This window comes from Taeniopygia guttata, chromosome 12 (genome assembly GCF_048771995.1).
Source record: "Taeniopygia guttata chromosome 12, bTaeGut7.mat, whole genome shotgun sequence".
NCBI classification, from domain to species: Eukaryota; Metazoa; Chordata; class Aves; order Passeriformes; family Estrildidae; genus Taeniopygia; species Taeniopygia guttata.
Window position 1 is genome coordinate 1,126,024 of NC_133037.1, and position 19,441 is coordinate 1,145,464.

Sequence of the window (19,441 nt, forward strand, 5' to 3'; positions counted from 1 at the left end):
TGTTTGCAGCAGACAGCTCCACACGAGAGCATCCCCTGGAACACTCCGGGGCTGCCTCCCCTGCCACAGGTGCCTGCCTCCTTCTCCAGGCTGTTAAACATTCCCTTTTTCCCTGAACTCGCTCATGGGGGCAGTGAAACTCTTGCAGAGCATCACTTGGGGTGCATTTTTCAGCTGCTGCTGCAGACTGCACAGCTGCTCTCTCCTGAAGGATCCCAGGGAGCAGCAGCATCCCTTATTTGCCAGCTCTGCTTTGCATTCATTTTTTAAAACTTGGAGTCAGTTTTGGGTTATAAATTACTTTTTTTTCCCTCTCATACAAAACTTCAAGGACAAACAGAACATCTCCACTTTTGAGAAGTTTGAAAAGCACTTTGATAATTCAGCTAAGCAACGGGCTGTGCCCTTAGCGGATCACTGGCAAACTGGGCAGCTCCCAGTTCAGACTGGGAGTCCTCTCCTGACCCACAGAGCACACGGGGGAGGCCAGCCCTGAATTCCAGCCCTGAATTCCAGCCCTGAATTCCAGCCCTGGATTCCAGCCCTGAATTCCAGCCCTGAATTCCAGCCCCTGTCCCTGGCTCCCAGCCCCAGCTCTGGCTGATGGATGGCCCCACTCCTCATTTCCCCGAGCTGGGAAAACACTTCCAGGACATCAGAGCAGCCTCTGACCGACCCCCACCTTCCCAAACCATCCCACCACCCCTCCCCACCACTGCAAACACTCAAACCAGTAAAAGGCTCTGAAATCTGCCATGGTCAGAGCAATGTTCCCAAATTTTAGGTGGGGAAAACCAGAGTCCAGCCAAGTTTACCTGGATCAGGTGGATGGGAACAAGCAGCAGCGATGAGGGGCAGTTTTACAACATTTCACCCCCCAAAAAAAGGCTTTATGAAATGTACCTCAAAGCCAGGAGAAGCTGGAAGGGCAGGTCCTGACCCCCTGCAAAACCCTCTGATAATTACTTGTTAATTACAGTCCCCTGATTCTCATTATTTCATTGTAACAATTCCCAAAAATTTGCTGCAATTATTATCCCAATTTTTTCCATCCTTCAGACAAATTCTGGCAGTTGAACCCAACTACACTTGGGATTAGAAACTGAAGAGGGGCTGCTAAAATCACAGTTCCTGCCTGGAGATTAAACACTGAGAGAAGAAAGGCACTTCCCTTAAATATTCCCCAACCAAACCTTCAATTAAAAAGCAAAAAAAATAAAGCAGAAACACTGAACATTCAGGAAACCTTCCCCCCAGGCCTGAGCCTCAGCATGGGAGATAAAACATTGCCAATCTTTTCTCCCAAAACCAGCAGCTCCATTTTCCAGCTTTCAGTTTTCTTCCCAGGTGAAGCACACGTGGAAATCAGAGCCCCACAAGGTGATGTCCTTCAGCATCATTGTCCAGGAGAATTATTATTCTGAGGAAGTTTATGAAATTATCTTTGTGTCCAACTTTCCAGTTCAGCTTGGAGATCAGTCTGGGTGAACTAATTCCATCTCCCTAATGATTAAATGCTCCATATGAATATAACCCCGAGCAGCAGGTTCAAGCAGCCTGCCTTGCTTTCACTCCTGCAATAATTACATCTTGACAATCATTTTGTGCCTCCTTGGCTTTCTCTAAATTTACTGTTTCTTTAAAAAAAAAAAAAACTTTCCTGCATTCCCTGTTGCCATCTGTCCTTTCCAGAGCCTCTGCCTTGGAAAATCATGGATTTACAGATTGGAATCAGCTGGGAAAGCTGCAGGAGCCAGGAGGGGAACAGCTGGAGAGAATCCCTCAGGACACAGCCAAAAATGTGGAATTACAGCTCCTCCCATGCTGGCACCAGAAATGGTTTGACACAGAGGGTGAAACTCAAAAAAAGAACCTCTGGATTCTTTCAGTGTCAAAACCTCTGAGCTGAGAATTCCCTGAACTTCCATCACAGGGAATCCCAGTGAAACCCCTCTGACCTCATCCCTTCTCCTTCCCAGGCAGGAGAAAAAAAAGGGATAAAAAAAAGAAAGGGAAAAAAAGAAGGGGAGGGAAAGGGAAAGGAACTTTAAAAAAACCCAGAAACCTTCCTGGGCAGGAGGAAGGAAAGGCAGCAGCAGAAAGCAAAGCAGGAGCCTCTGCTTCACCCACTGTTCACAACCTGCTGGCACCAAAATAATGCTGGGGCACAAAATCCAGAAGCAGGGGGGGGTGGATGCATCCAGACCAAGCAAATTCCTCCCAGGGTTTTCCTCCAGCACCTCTGGGATCCAGGCAGGCTGTGTCCCAGGGGTGGAACAGTTCTTCCTCCACAGAGTTGGTTTTTTATTTGGAAACAGCTGTAGGGTGTGTGAGACTGGAGCTTTTTAATAATTATACCACCACAAAATGCCCAGAACAAACGGGGTTTGCTGCTGCTCTGTTCATTATGCAGGCAGAGCTGTCCCTAATTAGATAATATGAGATTTCTTGGCTCACACCAAGCAATTCAGAAGAAAGAATCTCGTTATTGATGGGACAAACCACACAAAGCAATGGAGCATAGTTTAATAAAGCAGAGAAGTATCAAAGAGAGAAAGGTTTTAATTCTTAATAAGTAGATCCATGGGTTTCATTAAGCAGCATTCAAAGGCGTTTTTTTAGGGTTGCTTTTATTACCTAATTAATTAAAGCCTGACCAATAAGATAGATTAGTCCAATGGAATTGCATCTTGTATTAATAGCAATACTAATTAATCATCGAGCTGAAGCATTCCTCTGCACGGAGGAGAAATCATTCCAGGGTAAATGTGGAGAGAAAGCTGGAAAAGAAAGGGGAAGGATGGGCTGAGCAAGGTTTTCTCCCCCAAAATGGGATTTTGATGATCATGGCCAGTCCAGCTGACAAAGTGCAGGAATAAACGTAAAATAAACATTTTTAATGGCATTTCTGAGGTTTTAAATGTACTTTCTAAACCCCTTCCACAGACCCATCCTTGCTCTGCTCCATCTCCACATTCCCAGGGCGAGGAAGGGGTGGATAAACCAGGGGATTATCCCAACATCTCTGTGACCTCCACTGACACCCAAACAGCCTCAGTTCCAGGGAATCCCAGATGTGACATCAGACCTCCCTCCCTTCTCCTGAGCACACATTCCCAGCCAGGAAAAAAATAAAGAAAGGGAAAAAAAAGAAGGGAAAAGGAAGGGTAAGGAAAGGAAGAAAAGAAGGGAGGGGAAAAAAGGAAAATAAAGCAAAGGGAAAAAGAAAAAAAAAAAAAGAAAAAAAAAACCCAAACAACCCCAGCTCGGCTGAATTTGATTTTTCTGCCACCAGATGATGGATAATTATCCTGCCTGCCCCCCACCAGCTCCCCCAGATCCCTGCACTCGCTGCAGGCAGGGAAGCAAAAGGAAAGGAGAGGGAATCACTCGCACATAAATGTTAAAAAAGGAGAATCTGTAGCTCCCACATAATCTGTTTTCTCATTAAGCAGCGTCTGTGAGCACGGGGATATTTGATCTATTAAAAATGCTTATTTAAATACTCGTTCCAGAGTTCATTTTTCCTCCTGAAGGCTGCTGTAGAAAATCCATCTCCTCTGGAAGGCAGCAGGGGGAAAAGCAGTGTTTTTTCAGGCCAGAGGTTTGTATTCCACATGAAGTTCTGTGACAGAACCACGCTGGTGCCACACCACGAGGATGATGATTCATGGAGCTTTCCAAGAGCTGTTCATGTTAGCAATGACTTAGCCCAAATGAACATTATAAATAATTAACAGTATGCAGATTGCCATTATTGGAAAGCCCCCGGGCCTTACCCAGCGAGTAATTTCAATTATTCAAAAGTATTAATAAACTGAAATATTCTTTTTTTTTTCCCTCATTTAATTTGTCTGGGTTTTTTTGTATTTTAGAGCACCTGCCTCGAGTGTGGAAAATCCAAGGGAGTTCTCCATATGATCTTCCAATGCCAAGGGAATTCTCCCCACAATCTCCAGATTCCAGGCAGTTCTCCCCATAATCTCCAAATTCCAGGGAGTTCTCCCCATGATCTCCAGATTCCAGGGAGTTCTCCCCATGATCTCCAGATCTCAGGGAGTTCTCCCTATAATCTCCAAATTCCAGCGAGTTCTCCCCATAATCTCCAAATTCCAGGGAGTTCTCCCCATGATCTCCAGATTCCAGAGAGTTCTCCCCACAATCTCCAAATTCCAGGGAGTTCTCCCCATGATCTCCAAATTCCAGGGAGTTCTCCCTATAATCTCCAAATTCCAGGGAGTTCTCCCCATGATCTTGAAATTCCAGGGAGTTCTCCCCATAATCTCCAAATTCCAGGGAGTGTTTCCCATGATCTCCAGATTCCAGGGAATGCTCCCCACAATCCACAAAGCAGTTCCGACCCAGATAAAGGTGAACATCTCTAGAAAGGAGCAGTGCCACCTCCCTGTCCCTGTCCCATAAAGGTGAACATCTCTGGGAAGGAGCAGTGCCACCTCCCTGTCCCTGTCCCTGTCCTGCCGGCGATGCTGTGCAGCTCCCCGGGCAGTGCCGATCCCACATTTTCCCACATTTCCCGGGAAGCTGCAGAACTGCTTTTCCCAGCAATGCCCCCGAGGGACACCGAGGTTTTGGTGGCTCAGCCAAAGCCTCGAACGGCGGCACAAGGGAGGGCTCTGCTGGAGGCAAACCGGAGCTACAGCATCCCAGACCTCTGGCCTGCTCTAAAACCGAGGTAGTCCCACGCGTTTTGCTCTAAAAAAGTGAGTTTTCCATCACATTTTTGGATTTTAAATCTTGTATCACAAGCGATCTCGCTACACTCAGGAAAGCAACAATGGCAGAATGGCTTTTTTTGAGATAATTTCTCAAAAGTGGGCTGGAAAATCTGCAGTCAAAGCATTCAGTCTCACCCAGAGCTGCTCAATGCTCTGGGAGCAGATGAGGCTGCAAGAAAAGCTGAGGAATGACAGCAAACAGCAGCTCAGGGCAGCGACTCCACTGGAAAATGTGCAGCCACAGGGAAAAAACCATCAAAATCAGCATTCCAGCCCCTTTACATTCACTTTAGATTTGACTCTTAGAAGTCTGAATGCAGCAAAAGTTAAGAAAGGCAAAGATCTCACTATCCCAAATCCCAGAGGAATCTGAAAACCACTGCAAAATCCCCATCACGGATGTCCAGCAGACATTTCCCTGGAAGGTGGAGTTTGATCTGGACACAGCAAACGTCCTGCCAGCTGCAACAGCCTTTGCACAGGCTGCAAACCAGGAAACAGCACAAGGGAGAATGCTCATCAGACAGAAAACAAATCCAGGAGGGGAAAAGAGAGAACCAATGAATCAAAGGGATGGTCAGACAGCTTTTCCACGTTCCTGCTCTCAAAGCCAGCACCAGCTGTTTCCCAGCTGGGCATCCATGGGCTGCAGAGCCCAGCAAGGCTCTTGGTGCAGAATTCCCACCTGAACCAGGCTTTTCATGGCCTGACTGGACAAAGGATTGGGGATCCCAGCAGGGAGGTCAGGACTTGCTCATGACACAGAACTGCCACACTTATCCCACAGCAATCCCAAATGCTCTCAGCTGCCCCCAAATGCTCACGGAGACAAAGAGGAACAAGGGGAGAAGAGCCCTGTTGTTTTGGGGTGGGTTTATTCTCCTATAGGAAGAATAAATGGGATTCTCCCAGCTCTAACCAGATGAAATCCCAGTGTACAGAAGGTGCAGGGAGGTCCCCTATACAGGAGAAACACACATCAAAGTACATAAATACACTATTTTTTAATGGAGATTTGCAAAAGGCAAGCCAAGTGTTGAAAATTCAGGACATTTCATGAAAGCACATTTGGTCCTCTTCCAAGTTTCCTGTCCTCAGTTAAATACTTCATGGATAAATAACAATTAAGCATACATGGCACTTTTAGTTCAGAAAACCCGATATTGCACATGATACCAAGAAATACAAGAGTCTATTTCAGCAGGTGATTCCAGCACTGTTACCAGCTCCATTTTGATGCCATTGACTTGTACAAAAGCTCTCATTTTTGTGCATAACAGGTGCCCTTACAGAGTAAAAACGTATCCAAGCAGTTTCAGAACAAAGAGGAAGAAAAGTTGGCTTCTGAAGGAACAGAGTCTTTTACCACCAGCTTCTGTGAGGATAAAGAGCATTATTATGGAAAGATGACTGTCACATCACCTGGCAGCAGAAATTCCAAAGCAATTCCCAAGGGAAGCGGACCTTGTCTGGCTGGAAGGCTGCAATTCCTGTCTGGGCTGCTCTCATTCTCAGGCACCTTCCACTACTCCTGGCAATCACAAGGAAAACACAATGGCAAGAGTTGTGCAACTTCCTCCCAGCCCTGGAATTCTCTCTGGAAGGCTCTGGAACACATTCTGTGCACAATCCTGGGCTGGGACCCTCCCCTGGGTTCAGGAGCTCAGAGGCACAATCACAGAGAGAGTGGCCAGTCACACTCAGGGAGCTAAACTGGGAGTCAGGGACAAACCTGGTCCAGGAGAAGCCACCACAGCACTTAGGGTGTGTCTGTCCTGGTGTCCTGTCCTTCCTGGCGTCCTGCCCATCCCCAAATCCTGCCCACCCTGGCACTACCACTGTGGGATGCTGTGCTGGGCTCCCACCCCAGCACTCCTCACTCCGAGCTGGGTGAGCCCAGCTGGCCCAGGAGCAGCACCCAAGGGCCCTCTGCACCTCTGGGTGGGCAGAAGTGCCCCTGCCTCTGCCCTTCTCAGCCTGAACCTCCCCCAGCACCTCCTGCAGCACAACACCTGGAATTCCTCTTTTCCTTTCACACACTCCAGGAATACCTCTGGCAAAGCCAATTCTACAGGAGCTGGAATCACCAGCTGCCTCAAACACCAAGGCAACCCCTTCTATTGCAATATTTTGGGAAATTTTCACCTATTTCCCTCTGCCCCCTGCAACCCTTCACCCCCTCAAACACACATAATAAGACTAAGAAGACATGATTTTTTTTTTTTGCCTGAATACAAGATTCAACTATCATGGAATAGAAGATTCTATAACAAAGTCCCTGAGATGCACCTGTACATTAAAAGATTCCAACAATAACCTCTCCAGCACAAACTTCATATTTATTAGAAATGTTTTGAGTTGCAACACGTGGTTTATGAAAACCATTGTTGTTGTAAGAAGGTGAAAATACAGCAGATCAAGTTGCCCTTGTATTTATGCCTCACTTTAAAAGTCATTAACCCAAAAATAACATGCTACTACTTCACCTGTAGTCAAAAGTTAGAAGTATATATGCAACCACGGGAAAAAAACCCCAACTTGTTATATTTAAAATAGTTGTTCTGGCCTCTGTTGTCATCCCTCAAGCCCTTAACTGCCTTCTTCCTGAAATTTCAGATATTTTTCCGGTATCTTCAAAAAAACTCCAAACTTCTCTTTTTGGGTTCCACTGTATTTTGCAACCAGCTCATCAGAAATACTTTTCCATCTTCCCAAGGAAGCTCAGTTTCCCTGCTAGTGAAGAGAACTTAAGGCACTAACACATGAATCCTGTCAGGAATGTGAAATAGTTTGTTCTTCATGTACTGTGACACCAGTTCTTAGCAGCATCTCTCCTGAAAAGGCACTAAAACATGGCAACCAAGGAAACTTTGGGAACTTCTGCCTGAGTGGCTCTGCAATTCCCCCTTCCCTCCCCCCGTTCCCTTCCAAAAAGGCACCTGGATTGGTTTGATCACTGGTTTCTGCAGCTACAGGCTCTCACAGCCCTGCAGGTTCTATCAGCCGTGGCTTTGAGGGATGTCAGACTCTACCAGCAGCTCTTGCACCACCAGGAGTGATCTTTCCAAGAGTACACAGAGCAGTTTTGTTTCAGCAAACCCACTGGGTTCCTACCTGAGCAGACCTTTAGGTTGTGTATTGCTAGTCAGAAGAATTCAACAATTCAACTTGGTGTAAAAAATTGCACTTCCCCACTCCGTCCCCAAGCCCCGAGATCATTACAAATTAAATACCAGACCCTGCTCTAGAGGGACATCTGTAACACAGCTACAAAGAGGTAGCTAAGTGGCACAGGCCAGTTTGCCTTCTTTTTCTTCTAAAATATATTCAGCCTTCATTTGCAACAACATTTCTCATAGGAAGTCTTGAAACAAGAGCTGTTTGTTCAGGTGGCACAGGAGGTTACCCCGCTCGGAGGACTGAGCTCCATCCCCTCTGTGTCCAGGGCTGACCACGGGCCCAGGGCACACCTGGGGGCTCGGGCTGTGCAGGGAGCAGCTGAAGGGGAGGAATGTCTGCAGAGGAATGCCAAGCTCCTCCCCAGTTCCCCTGCAGAGCCCCTCAGATCAGTCCCACCATTCTGTCGATCTGTCTCATGTAGTTGCTTTTCAGGGGCAGCAGGTACCTCCTCTCATCAGGGACTCTGTTACACTGTCGAGAAAATTGACATCTTTTAAAAACTCACATCCAAACCCAGGCAAGCCCATCCCCTCTGCAATCCTTTCAGACCCTCCCAGTACAGAAAACTGCACCAAATAACACTTTTTCCTCCAACTTTCCCTCCTTCTTTGCAGACTTCCAGCACAAACCCCATAAATGAGCAGCAAGTGTTTCCTCAGTGCAGGCTGCAGCTTCCAAACACACAGCTTGTTGTGCAACTGAGATTCCTTCACTATGACAACTGTGAACATTTCAAATAATGCTCTTTTTCTGGAGCTCTGCAGGGAGGAGGGAAGGAACCACACCAGAACCTACCAGGAGATATTTTAAAAAATTGTCCTTAACTGCTCTAGTGGCAGGTGTCCTTGCCCATGGGGGTGGAATGAGATGATCTTTAAGGTCCTTTCAACTCGAACCATTCTGTGATTAAAACCAGATCTGCTTTGGTTGGTGATGGGCACTGGAGCCACAGCTCTGGGGTCAGTGAGTTGAGCTAAGAAAGGTGCCCTTTACATCCCCCAAAATCACACTGAGGAAGACAAAGCTTGGTTTAGATGCTCCTCTGCTTCTCCCTTTGCCCCTGACAGCAACACTGGAGAGTTTTAAGGGCCAAGAAAAGGGGAAGGGAAAAATAACTGGAAGTAAATTAACAAAGAACAAAAAAACCAGCTGCAAAACACTTCCAAGGGGACAGGTTTCACCTTCACCAGAATCCCACACATTTATGCTGCTGCTGGAAGTGCTTTTCAGGGGAGCTCCTCAGGTGTTTAAGGTTTCTGAAGGAAACACTCCCCAGCAGCACTTGCAAAGGCTCTGTCTGTGCTGCCTGCCCCCTGTCCCTCCCCAGGCAGGAGCAGCCTGTGTGTTCCTTACGTTGGAGCTGAAGTTGGCTGCCTTGAGCTCGGGGGGTTTGGATCTGTGGGCGCTGCCCTCCTGTGCAGGCAGGATGTCCTCCCACAGCGAGGTCCGGAAGCGCTCGTCCACAGACACGACGTGGCCCTCAGTAGTAAACATGAACTTATTCCCAGATTTATGCACTGGATTCTCTTCATCAAACAACTGCAGGAGAGATGGGCGGGAGACAGAGTCATTGTAGGTGTGCCACAGCTTCACCTCCCAGTAACAAGCAGTTGGAAACAGGTACTCACGCTTTGAAGGGTCAAACAAAAATACCTTTTAGTGCTAAATAACGCTGGAGCAAATGGAAATAAATAGTCTTAATGCAAGGGATTGATCTGAGCAGTTAGGAGAGCAGAAGAAAAACTTCTCACACAACTTAAAGAGCCCTTATTTTTCTAAGCTGCTCTGTGAGGCATTTCTAGGCTGACATCCACTCAGTCACAGATTTATTTGGTTTTCTGCACTAAAGGAGATTGAGAACAGGGGCTTAGGCAATGTCAGCCCAAATGCTTTCTCCAGTGAGTGCCAAAGCCCAGCGGGGAGAAAGCAGAGGCTGCCCCAGGCAGAAGGGCTGCCAGCAGCAGTTAGCTGAGGGCTGAGCAGCAGCTCCCTCCAGCCCTGCTCCCTCTCCTTCCCTGCAGCTCTCCAGGTTCAGGAACCACACCTGGGCAGCTGCCCCAGCTCAGAGACTGGGGTGAGGTCAAAGAAGAGGAGCTCAGCCTGAATCACTCCCACACACAAACCCAGAGCCCAGCAGGTTGTCATAAACGATTCCCCACCCCCAGGGCAGTTTCTAATTAATAATTAATAACCTCCTGCCCCCTCCTCTGCCATTTTTGTGCACGTTGCCTTGGCAATGAGGAACACACACGTACCAGGTACAAATATTTACAGGTTTCACTGAGAAAAAAGCTCTCCATTCGATCCTCCTTCGTCTTCTCCACCACGTGGTGCAACGTGGCATAGCCACACCTGCAACATTGGACATTGGTTTGGGTTCAGCTCCAGCTGGCCTGCTCTCCAACTCCCCTCACCTCAGAGCACTCCAGCTGCCAGGGCTGAAGTTCAAACAAACAATCCTGTTGTGCAAGCACTCACTGGTATTGGTTCTGGGGTGTTCAGGGGTCTGTGATCACCTGAACCCCACTCACCAGCAATGTCTGACCTGGCCAGTCCCTACACATTTGTCTAGAAAATGAGTCAATTAATAACAAGGAATAAAAATTCACTGTCTTCCCCCTGAGCCTTGCAAGAAGTTCAGCTACTCGGTATTAAAGTCAGGATTCACTGCTGCTGTCTTGAATTGAAAGCTGATATCCAACAGCATCTGCCTTAGGGGCCACCCCTCAGTTCAGCTAAACACCATGAGGTGAGAAATCATCTTGCAGGATCCCTAGGAAAAATCCCAACTACTCTTCTCAGCAGTTTTTAGCAGCTGATCATCAACAATGCACTTTGCAAGGCAGTGATAAAATTCCAAAGGTATAAAGTTGCCACTGGACTATAATTTCATTTTCAGATGGGAAAGAAAGAAGTGCTCAATAAATAAATCATCACTTGTGGCTTTCAAGGAGGGCTGGGTTTTCTGGTTTACCTACATGTGGCAGACTGGATTCTATATAATATTTGTATAATAAAATGTAGATATATAGCACTGAGAGAAGAAAAGAACATTGAAGACTGACTTTGCTTTTGTATATTTTTCCAAACTCTGCAGAATATCCATTCCCACATGAAGGTAAAATGGGTTCTTTGTGGCCTAAATAAGGAAGACAGACAAGAGTTAGAGTCAGCAATTTTGAAATCCTGTAAAATAACACAACAAAGGCCTAATGGTACCAGAGTCTTGTGTATCACAGCAAACTTCTCTTTATAGGAGCATGACTTGGATTAGCCAGTGCAAGCTTCTCACATTTGCTTTAGTGCAAATCCTAGAAAACCTGCAGTAAATCCAAACTCTCTGATCCCTTCCTCGTAGGCAGACAGTTATTTTAGTTTATTCTACCTGTGCCTGGGCAGCATTGCAAGGAAAGCTGCTACATTTACTTCAACAATTTTGGTTGAGCAGTCACAGGTCTCTGCCTTGTAAAATCTGCCAGCAGCTTTTAGAAAAGGTTGCTTAGTGCTGGTTTTGCCTGCCTTATAAAAAAGGCTATTTTTGAAGCAAACAGCAGAGCAACAACATTGCACAACACTGCAGTGCCTGCCCAGAGACTCCACATGACAAGAGGCAGCTCCAGGGCTGCCAGAATTCAGCTGGCCAGAGGTCAGGGGATAAAGTGACTTTCTGAACAAAAGCATTTTGGCCAAGCCACGATGTGCAACGCAGGGAAGTCAAATACCTGATACAGAAGATATGTGGACTCCACCAGCTCCGGCCTCAGCGGGTAAAAGGGAACATCTGGGGCCTGCAGCTGCCAGTTGTACCTCTCTGGGAGAGCCCCATAGCGTTTCCAGATGGCATAATAGAAGGCATGGAGACAAATGGCATCTTCCACATCTCCTATCAACACCTGGGCACAAGAGCAGCAAGACATGCACACACTTAGTGCTGCAGGCCAGCAAAGATGAGAATGTGGCATTGAATACAAGCCTTCTCCCATAAACACACAGAGAATAACCCCCCAAAAGTACTAATGCATTCATTCTTTGCAGTCAAAGCTTTAGCAGAGCCTCACAGCACAGAATACAAATGCTGAGGTTAAAAGAGGGAAGTTGAAAGTCGCTCAGATCTAGCAGAGAACAGGCCAGGCCTCCCCACATTGCTGTGTTAATGCAGAGCTGAACTGAACTCTCATCAGAGCAGCCAGATGCAAACCCACAGGTGGGAGCTCAGCTCAGAACTCACAATCATTCCTAGCCCAGGATTAGGATGGGCCTTTCTACTTGGTTTTACCAGAAGGAAAGCTTACCTGCAGTCCAGGGAAGAAGGCCTGCAGAGAGTCAATCCAGGTGTTCATCAGCTGGCCCGTGTACATGTTCACGTTGACATACAGGGGAGGGTCACCTTCACCTTCATTGCAGGCCTCCCGCCTGCCAGGGAAAACAGCAACAGGGCAATGCCTCTGCTTGAGCAGCACACAGCACACTGTGTGAGCAGGGCACTGTGTGTGAGCAGGGCACAGCACACTGTGTGAGCAGGGCACAGCACACTGTGTGAGCAGCACACTGTGTGAGCAGGGCACAGCACACTGGGTGAGCAGGGCACAGCACACTGTGTGTGTGAGCAGGGCACAGCACACTGTGCAAGACCTTTCTCAGCCTTAACATTTATAAATGGGACAGGAAGCAGTTTGGCTTCTCTGCACCCCATCAGTTGCTGAGGAATGAGGAGACGACCATGGAAATGAGATTTCCTTCTTACAGTAAAACAGAGCATGACACAAAGCACTATAAACAGATGTGTTTCTGATCCTGCTGGAGGATTCACTGCTCAAGGAATTGATGCTGACATGAATCACATACCCTCTCCTCAAGTGGTTCTGAATGTTCTGATAAGCAGCATTGAACATCTCCAGGTCTTCCTTTTCCCCGAAGAGGATGTAGGACTTCAGCAGGTACTCGTAGAACGAATCTGACCCTGCTCCCAGTCCACTCTGCTTTCCAACCCAGTGACCAGTCTGGATATTCACAACATTTCCTTTCAGAATAAACAAAAAGTTTAGTCTGAGGTTGCCGAGTATATCAGAGAGAAACAATCCAGTCAAGACTTGGGAATATTACACATTCAGAAATTCCCAAGGAGGAAGAATCAAAGACTGACATCAGATGAAGTGTTACAGTGGTGCATTCATCTGAGGAACACCCACACACATGCAGTTATTTTAAGTACTTTTAGTCACCTGCCAATCTGAATTATATTAATGGGGACACAAATCAGGGCCTTCAGTTCCATTCCCCAGTTTTGTGAAAAATTTGAGTTGAAAACCTGTGCCCCAAGGAGACTTTCAGAGACTCCATTTTTCTCAGAAAGCCCCAAAGTGCCATTAGTTCAACACATCCCCTGGGTAGACAAGGAGAACGTGACTGAACAGCTACAGAGGGAGCAGAAGGACAAAGGTGAGGGCACATGAGGGACCTGTGGCCTGATGGCACAGCCTGAGGCAGGCTGACACAGCAGCACCCAGACATTACCCAGCAGTCCAGTGTTATTGCTCCTGAGGCTCCACAGGGCCTTCACAGCTCTCCTGGCCACCCACTCGAAGGTGGAATCACCAAGCAGCCTGCTGAGGATCCCAAACTCCACCAGCAAGGACCCAGCTCCTGCTGTGCAGGTCTCATTGTGGCTGTCTGGAGGAACCCCCTTCTTCAGGTTCACCTGTGGACAGGGACAGGCAGGCTGCACTCAGCCAGCTGTGCTCACAGCTGCACCCTCACCTTCAGGAACAAGCCTTTTTGGTAGTTTGTGCACAACGTGCAGCATGGAATGTGCACAGAGACACAAAACCAGCACACTGCTGCTTGGAAAGCTTTCCTGGAGAATTCCTGACATTCTTCTTCCAGCGTTACAGCATCATGCCTAAAGTGGGCAAGCCTCGTTTTTCTCTTATACTTGCTAACCCTTGCAAACTTCACTTTTTCATGCCTTTCACTAAACATTCAGGCTTTTCCTTCTTTGCTGCCCCTCAGTTTGTGCTGTTGAAACCAAGAGCTTCCTCAGTGGATGCTCCTCCCCTTCCCCATGGAACACAGCGCTGAAGGGAAGTTACACCACCCTCAGCTGCTTTACCAGGCCCTGAACAGAAGTGAAAATTCACATTTCTATAGCCTGGCAGGTCTGCAGGAAAAGCAGTGCTGCTGTCTCCAGAAATTAAGAGCAGCCAGGCAAGTGCTAATTATAGTTTTGCAGTTTAGGATTGTTCCAGTAGTAGTGACATCCTTCTCCTTGCCAACTGCATCTGCTTAAAACAAGAGCAGCATCCAAGAATCCCAAATATTGAGAACCCACTGAGCAGTCTTCAGGAAAATTACAAATTCCAAGCCCAGTATGATAAATATTTCTGAAGAGTTTTATTCTAATATAATTGTTTTAGTAGCAAGTCACCAATAGAGTAATTTTCCTCAGCTATTTGCCTTTACAGTATTCCTTGTTAATGACAGTATTGTTTGCTGCTGTGTGACACAGGGCAGGGAATGCTCCAGCCAACCAGCACAGGAACAAATGACTGCTGACCCACGGGGAACAATAAACACAGTGAAAATCAGCCCAGGGAAAACATTTACTAGACAGAAGGAGCAACTTGTATTATCCACGTCACCAACACTCAGGGCAGTTTCCCCTGTGTCATTTTAGAATAACTTAGAGCAGGCTCAGTACCCCAAGTGCACGTAAAAGGGCACAAAATTTAAGTTGCAGGACAAGTGAAACACTGCTTTGAGCCTATTTCCCCCAGGGCTGCTGGGGCCACTCACCCGGGGATAGGGAATGCCAGTTTTGGTGTTCTCAAAGGCTGGCAGCAGCCTCACTGCCAGGTCATGAGCCAAGTGCAGCAGCTCATTGTCATAGTCCTTAATGCTCATGTCACCAAAGGGCTGCTTGGTGTCTGTAATTATGATGTGGGCAGACAGCAGGCTTCCCAAAACCCTGTGGGAAAAGGAAAATTCAGGTTTTCAGTCTGTTCTGAACCTCATTCTTCACCTAAACGCCTTACTCCTGTCCTGACAGAATTATTACTTTGTGCTCCTTACAGGCACCACACAAAGTGGTTTTTTGTTTTCCCTTACCAGTAATGAACACATGTAAAAGTCATGCTTTTGTCAGCCACAGTTCCAAAACTTGGTTCTGCAAAATTTACCTAACCCAGGAGTTCTTGTAACAAGTCTGATTAGGAGTGAAGACCTCCTTGTCCCTGCAAATGGCAGGAAGGATGTTTCATAAACTTAGCACTCAGAAAAAATAATGGCTTAGGTTAAGTGAATGGCTTTAGGGTCAAGTGAAGCAGAAATAAATACTGCTTGAGACATGCGGAAAATGAAACCCTTCAAAATCAGATGGTATCTAAACCCATTTCCAACACAGAAGAATCTTTTCCATCTAAAATGAAAGTGATAGTGAGCAGAAGCCTATGAAACAAAAACAGACCAGGCAAAAGCTGTCCCAGGGTTGTTTGCTGGGCACAGATCTGAGTCTCTGCTGCAAGCAGAGTCTGCAAGCACAGAGCCAAGCACTGTCCCACTGCTCCAGGTCACACAGGACTGATTAAAATTGTTTCCTATATGAAAGGATGGGATATTTTCATAGAAGATTAAGAAACAGCTTACTTGAGGAACAATTTAGGGAATAAAGCCTGCCAAAGACCTCCTAATCAATGATTTCACTTTGAATTACACACAACAAGTCTTCAACCTTTAAAGACAGAAACTCAGCACCACATACCTGATTGTTGCCTCAAAAACTTGGACTGTTGAGTCTTTGTCAAATGAAACCGTGTCAATCACCAACTTCACTGCCTTCTGGAATTCTGAGGAGTTTCCCATTACCTTTTACAGAAAAACAAAGCTGGTTTGTACAACTGTTGCTTCAGAAGAAGGTCGGGGAAGAAAATGGCAAGTTCACATCTTAGCCCAGCAGTCAGATTCAGCCCACTGAGTATTCAAACTGCCTGAACTATCAGTTCAAGAGTTAAGTTCAGCTTCAAACAAAACACATCTTGCAGAACAATGAAGTTTGATTGAATGTTTATTTGACCAAAGACCAGTCCAACCTTTCAGGTCCCTGACCCAACAGTGCACATCCAGGAGCTCCCATGTGCCTGCTTCCCACAGGTCTAACCTAGGAATTGATTTCCACGGCATCCAGAGGCAGATGTAAACTCAGCCTGAGCTTCAGGGGAGCAGGAATGTGGAAGGAAAACACAGGTTCCTGCTGGTCTGAGTTCAAGGAAAGGCTTGGACATACCTAAATTCTAAACCAAAGCACCAGGTGCCAGCTGTCCCACTACCCAGACCCAGTGGGGAAGCATCATGTGTTTGGTCTGAGCAATGAGGAGCAGAACAGGCTTGCCCCATGCAGCAGCTTCTGAAACACAAGAGATTTAGCAACCAGAACCTTTAGATTTGAGGAAAGAAGTTAAGCACTGCCCCACTGGTGATGGAGGACAGGAAGGCTCTGTTATCAGGCACACAGCACAGATCCCAAACTTCTCTCTCAGTAAAACCCAACATTTCCATCACTTCTGCTTTCAGTTCTGCTCAGAGCTGCCCTGCTCACCACTGCTGCAGAACCAGGGTAGAATGGGAAGGGTTTCATATCCCCAAGAGCCCAAACCACCTTCTTCTCCAGAGGAGATACACATCCCCATGGCTCCAGCACATCAGTGAGCCCTGACACTCCAGAAGGCACAAAACCTGCCCTGCTGCATGGATGAGAATAATGAAACCTGCCCAGCTCTTCCTCATGACCCCATAGCCTGGTACTAGCACAGAAATGAGCTGCTCGTCACATTATCTTCCAGTTTTATCAGAAATGTAGGTGAGAAGCAGCTTTACAGGTTTTCCCCTTCTTCCTTTCACCACTCTTCACACAGATCCCTGTGTCAGTCAGGCCCTGTCTGCCAAGTGAAACAACCAGGGCTCCTCCAGCCACTGTGTCCACAATGAACCCTCCTCCTGATGGACCTCTCAGCAACTCACAGCAGTTCCAGCTCAAATCCACCCACCCTGGCCATATCCCAAAGAGGTCTTGTCTGAAACCTGGGGAGGAGCTCCAAAATTTCCTCTGTCTCTTCTGGAAATCTCTGCTGACATCTCCAGCTACTCTCATTCTGTTACCCCCATGTGACACTGCTGTTTTATGATCCAGCTGTTAGCTCGTGATCCAGCTGTTTGCACCACCTAGGCAAGCCTTGGGGAGCTGCCCCAGCCAGGGCAGTCCCTGGGGTGGCCAGGGCAGTGTCCCCATGCCAAGGACTCACCGCCAGCGTGTCCAGCGCATCGATCAGCGTCAGGGAGTAGTTCCCCAGCACATCATTGATGTTCAGGTTGGAGCTGAAAGAGCAGAACCACAGAATTGTTAAGGCTGGAAGAGATCTGTGCAGATCATCCAGTCCAACCCCCTGTGCAGGCAGGGTCACCTGGAGCAGGTGACACAGGAGCTATCCAGGTAGGTTTGGAATGTCTCCATGACTCCTTGGGCAGCTGTTCCACAGCTCTGCCCCACTATGGAAAGAAATTAATTCCAGTACCTCAAGGGAGACTACAAGAAATACGGAGAGGAACTGGAGTGACAGGACAAGAGGAAATGGCTTCCACCTTAAGGGGAATAGGTTTATACCGGATATTAACAGGAAATTGTTCCCTGGCAGGGTGGGCAGCCCTGGCACAGGTGCCCAGAGCAGCTGGGGCTGCCCCTGGATCCCTGGCAGTGCCCAAGGCCAGGCTGGACACTGGGGCTGGAGCAGCCTGGGACAGTGGGAGGTGTCCCTGCCATGGCAGGGTGGCACTGGGTGGGATTTAGGCTCCCCACCCAAACCTCTCCATGACTCATACAGAAGTAAAACTTGTATTTTAGCTTATGGCCTTTACCAAGTGCCCCGTGGCTGGGCAGCAGCGGGAGGAGGCTGGGCCCAGCCTGACCCCGGGGAGGCACACACGGACCGATGCTAACCCGGTTCCCACCCGGACCCCGGCCCACATTCATTAACCGGGTCCCAGCAGCCGTTCCCACCCGGTTCTCAGCCCACATTCATTAACCGGGTCCCCAGCACACATTTATTAATCAGGCTCCCAGCAGCCATTCCCCCGGTCCCCATTCGTTATCCCGTCCCCTCAGCAGCCGTTTCCCCCGAGTCCCCGGCCCACATTCGTTAATTCATTAATTATTAATGAATTCATTAATCAGGCCCCCAGCAGCCATTCCCACCCCGGTTCCCGGCACACACTCATTAACCGGGTCCCTTCTACACATTCGTTAACCGGGTCCCCAGCCCACGTTCGTTAACCCGTCCCCTCAGCAGCCGTTCCCCGCGGTCCCCACCCGTCCCCTCAGCAGCCGTTCCCCGGCACCCATTCGTTCCCCCGGCCCCCATTCGTTATCCCGTCCCCTCAGCAGCCGCTCCCCCGGCCCCCATTCGTTCCCCCGGACCCCCATTCGTTCCCCCGGCCCCTCAGCAGCCGCTCCCCGCTCCCGGCCGCACTCACGGGTCGCGGCGGTCGGGCCCGCGGCCGCGGCAGTGCAGCGGGTCGAGCTCGTCGCGGGGGAAGGCGTGCTCCATGTAGCTGTCGTAGCCGAACACGAACATGCCCCGGGCCGCGTCCCGCAGCCGCGCCCGCAGCTGCGGCGGGAAGGCGCCGCTGTAGCGCCGCTCGTACTCATCGCCGCCCGCCGCCGCGCCCCACAGCCGGGCCCCGCGGCCCGCCGCGCCCGCGGGCGGCCCGGGCAGCGCGGGCGGCCGCGGGCCGGGGCAGGGCAGGCGCGGGTGCAGGCAGAGCCCGCGGGCCAGCGCGGGCAGCAGCACCAGCAGCGCCTGCAGCCCGAGCCGCAGCAGCAGCAGCCCCAGCACCACCGACCGCCATCGCATGGCCGCCCGCGCATAGCGCAGCGGCGCCGCCCGCGCCGCGCCGCGGCCCCTTTAAGAGCGGAAGGGAAACACGGGTTGGGAGCGTCGAAAGGCCCGCCCACGCCGCGGTGCTATTGGTGGAGCCGGCGCGGAGGATTGAACGGCAGTCGACCATTGGGCGCGCGGTGTGTCAGTCAAAGGCACAGCGCGGCGGTGTTAAAGGGGCGGGGCGGCGCGGGGCTGTCGTGGCACGGCTCGGGGCCGGGCCCTGCCCTGCGGCCACAGCCACGGCCCAGCGCTCGGGGAACGGTTCGGGAACCGGGAACAGCGGCTGGACTGCGGGGAAAGGGCGCTCAGGGACCGGCACTGCCCAGGAGGGCTGGAGTGCCCATCCCCGCAGTGGCACGCAGGGCTCTGGGCCGGGGACAGGGTGGGCACGGGGCAGTCCGTGACACGCGTGAGGCGCGGTCCCGCAGCCCCGGGGAAGCCGAGGCACGCTTCCTCCCGGCCCGGGACCCTGCGGGGGATGATGGACACGGGGATTTGGAGCAGCACGGCACCAGGGGTGACCCGGCACAGCTGCGGGTCCCCAAACTGCAGAAAGAGAGGAGCTGACAAATGCCAGGGGTGCATGTGAGAGTGAACTCG

The 19,441-nt window shown here is 49.4% G+C and overlaps 1 protein-coding gene across 1 annotated transcript; it reads right to left on the reverse strand.

Moving 5' to 3' along the window:
* Positions 1-8,163: 8,163 nt before the first annotated feature.
* On the reverse strand, positions 8,164-18,870 carry EDEM1 (ER degradation enhancing alpha-mannosidase like protein 1). The gene is made up of 12 exons (XM_030283398.4): positions 18,435-18,870; positions 17,210-17,282; positions 15,673-15,776; positions 14,709-14,880; positions 13,431-13,614; positions 12,762-12,936; positions 12,209-12,329; positions 11,639-11,809; positions 10,982-11,055; positions 10,172-10,268; positions 9,270-9,455; positions 8,164-8,387 (listed from the first exon to the last, which is right to left on the reverse strand). Exons 1-12 carry the CDS (start codon positions 18,812-18,814, stop codon positions 8,298-8,300), a joined length of 1,827 nt encoding a protein of 608 aa, XP_030139258.1. The 5' UTR covers positions 18,815-18,870; the 3' UTR covers positions 8,164-8,297.
* Positions 18,871-19,441: the final 571 nt, after the last annotated feature.

Excerpts from the sequence above, each read along its gene's own strand:
- EDEM1 (XM_030283398.4), bottom strand. The coding sequence starts at position 18,814 with ATGCGATGGCGGTCGGTGGTGCTGGGGCTGCTGCTGCTGCGGCTCGGG. Across the intron at positions 11,056-11,638 it reads CCACATATCTTCTGTATCAG|GCCACAAAGAACCCATTTTA; the intron begins GTATTTGACTTC and ends TTCCTTATTTAG. Across the intron at positions 8,388-9,269 it reads CAGCCAACTTCAGCTCCAAC|TGTAACAGAGTCCCTGATGA; the intron begins GTAAGGAACACA and ends TTTTCTCGACAG.